The following is a 2,418-nucleotide window of genomic DNA, read 5'->3' as shown; positions in this document are numbered from 1 at the left end:
CCTGGAACTCATAGCGATGCTCTCCGGTTAGCATTAGTAGATTTTTAAATTCTAATAATCCAGTAGCAACCTAACACAACATTGGTTCTGAGATGGCGCCAGGCCAACCAGGACTTCATCCTGTCACGCAGAGTCACTGTGAGTTGAAACTGATTTGGTGGCACCTAATAACCTTAATCTAATAACTTCTTCTAACTTTATTTTTTTAAATTCAACTTGGATAAAGTGTTGCATTATTTTTCCTTAAGTACAACTAAATTATTTACCTTGGGATGGGGGGAATGTATTTTTTTTTCTTCAATCATCCTCTCATTTAAGCTACTTTCTCGTAATTTAACTTATTAAAATAGAAGAATATCTCAATATTTATTATATCATGGTGTTGGCTTATCTGTTAATTTACTTAATTCTACCTTTGTAATTTTTTTCTTCTATGTATAGGTTTTAACGAAAGAATTTTACAGTCTCCAGGCCTCATCTGAAAAACGCATTAGTGAACTTCAAGCACAGAACTCTGAGCACCAAGCAAGGCTAGACATTTATGAGAAACTGGAAAAAGAGCTTGATGAGATAATAATGCAAACTGCAGAGAGTAAGTCGTTCTCACACACAGAAACCTTTTTTTTTTTTTGTTTCCCCTGGAAGTACCAATCTTGTATTATTTCTAGAGTTGCTCTGAAAATGTTTCATTAAAATATAATTGATGATAATTTTTCAAAGAGTATTTTACGTTTTTAAAATGAACCTTAATTCCAGCACTTGTGATCAAAGAAGAAATAGAACATAGCTTAGATAGGTTATCTTTTTCGTTAACTTACTTTATCACAAGTTGTTACTTACTTAGCCCATAAAGGAGAGTATGGAGTGGATGCAAACAATCCTAGCCTTATATGGATTCTTAAACTAGTTGTCCAAGAGAGGGTTTCTCAATAAGAGCTATAGAACAATATGTGGAAATAATGATGAAAAGATTCACTAATTGTACCTTAGAGGTAGGGTATATCCAAGAGGAAATAATATTTTTTTTTCCTAATCTTACACAGTGAATAGAAATTCATTGAATGTGCTATGTGTGTGTGGTGGTGGTGGTGGTATGTGCGATGTGACTCAGACCTGACCCTCAAGCTGAGACAATATCTTTTCCAAGAGTATAAACTGCACTGGAGAAGATTTCCCATCTTTTTCCCTCAGAGCAGCTGGCGGGTTTTAACTGCCTGACTTCAGTTGGCAGTGCAGCTCCTTACCCACTCGACCACCAGAGCTCCCTCCACATCTGATGGAAAAGTACCTTACTGACAGTGAAACCTATGCAGAGTTGTAGAATACTGAGAAAGTGGAACTTTCAAAATAATAACATGATAAAGAAAAGCAAAAAAAAAAAAAATGAAAAGGTATGAGGATAAACAAAAATCTAATCATAAAAAACCGTATTTGGAAATTTTTATCTTAGTAAAGACAATAACTGAGGCAATAAAGTAAGGGTGTGATATGATCAAATCTGTATTCTACAAATATTGCTCAGACTCCAGTGAAGAAACTAAATGTACATTTGCTCTCTGTTGACGTTATCAGATGGTAGCCTAGAAAATGGAAAATAAGAGAATGAAAGAATGATAGAAATAAAAGTTTTTTCTTACATTAGACAAAAATGCTAATTTATCGTGACTTAAAATAAAGCTCAAAATAATTAGAATTCATTTGCCTAAATTAAAATTCTACTTCAGTTATTCAATATTTTAGCTTTATTTACATTTTTTAAAGAATACCAGTATTATTATCTAGGACTTTTAAACAAAAATACTGAAGCAAACAACACAGTTAATAATGATATGTTAAAGGATTCATGTTAAGGCAGGGACATGACAAGATGGTGGCCAGTAGGAAAAACCCAAAAGAAGAAAATGAGAGATCAATATTAAAGCAAACTTTAATGTGCAAATGATTTGATTATTTACATAGAAAAATCAAAAGAACATATTAAATTAGAATTAAAAGATAAAGTGCTTGCTGCAGAAGATCTAAGACTGCAGCCTTCAATAAAAATTGCATCTCCACATCAAGAAAACAAAAATTCTCATTACTGGACAGATAGAGGGAGAAAAATTTGAAGGTGTCAATGACTACCTCTTTCTTGGATCCACAATTAATATCCTTGGTACCAGCAGTAGGGAGATCAGGAGACATATTGCATTGGAAAGTCTGCAGTTAGGGACTTCTTCAAGTTATTGAAAAGCAGTGATGTTAGTTTGAGGATTAAGGTGTGTCTCAATCAGACAGTGGTCTTTTGATGCCTTTGAGCTGTTGGTTTGAAGAAAAGTACTGAATATCCAATGGACTGCTAAAAGTACAAACAAATTTCCCCCCACCCTTTGTTTATGTTCTTTTTTTTAAATTAGTTTTCATGAAAGTTTACAGAGA

General features: G+C 33.4%; 1 protein-coding gene across 1 annotated transcript in view; it reads left to right on the top strand.

Moving 5' to 3' along the window:
- The window catches only part of PIBF1 (progesterone immunomodulatory binding factor 1), a 311,116-nt gene that overhangs the window by 123,734 nt on the left and 184,964 nt on the right, over positions 1-2,418 (top strand). Inside the window, exon 11 of the mRNA XM_006882728.1 lies at positions 442-592. Within this exon, the coding sequence (XP_006882790.1) occupies positions 442-592 (151 nt within the window). The remainder of the gene's footprint in view (positions 1-441; positions 593-2,418) is intronic.

The sequence above is a fragment of the Elephantulus edwardii genome, unplaced genomic scaffold (genome assembly GCF_000299155.1).
Source record: "Elephantulus edwardii isolate Elephantulus edwardi_28Jun2011 unplaced genomic scaffold, EleEdw1.0 scaffold00023, whole genome shotgun sequence".
Lineage (NCBI taxonomy): Eukaryota > Metazoa > Chordata > Mammalia > Macroscelidea > Macroscelididae > Elephantulus > Elephantulus edwardii.
This window is presented reverse-complemented; position numbering and strand designations above follow the sequence as displayed.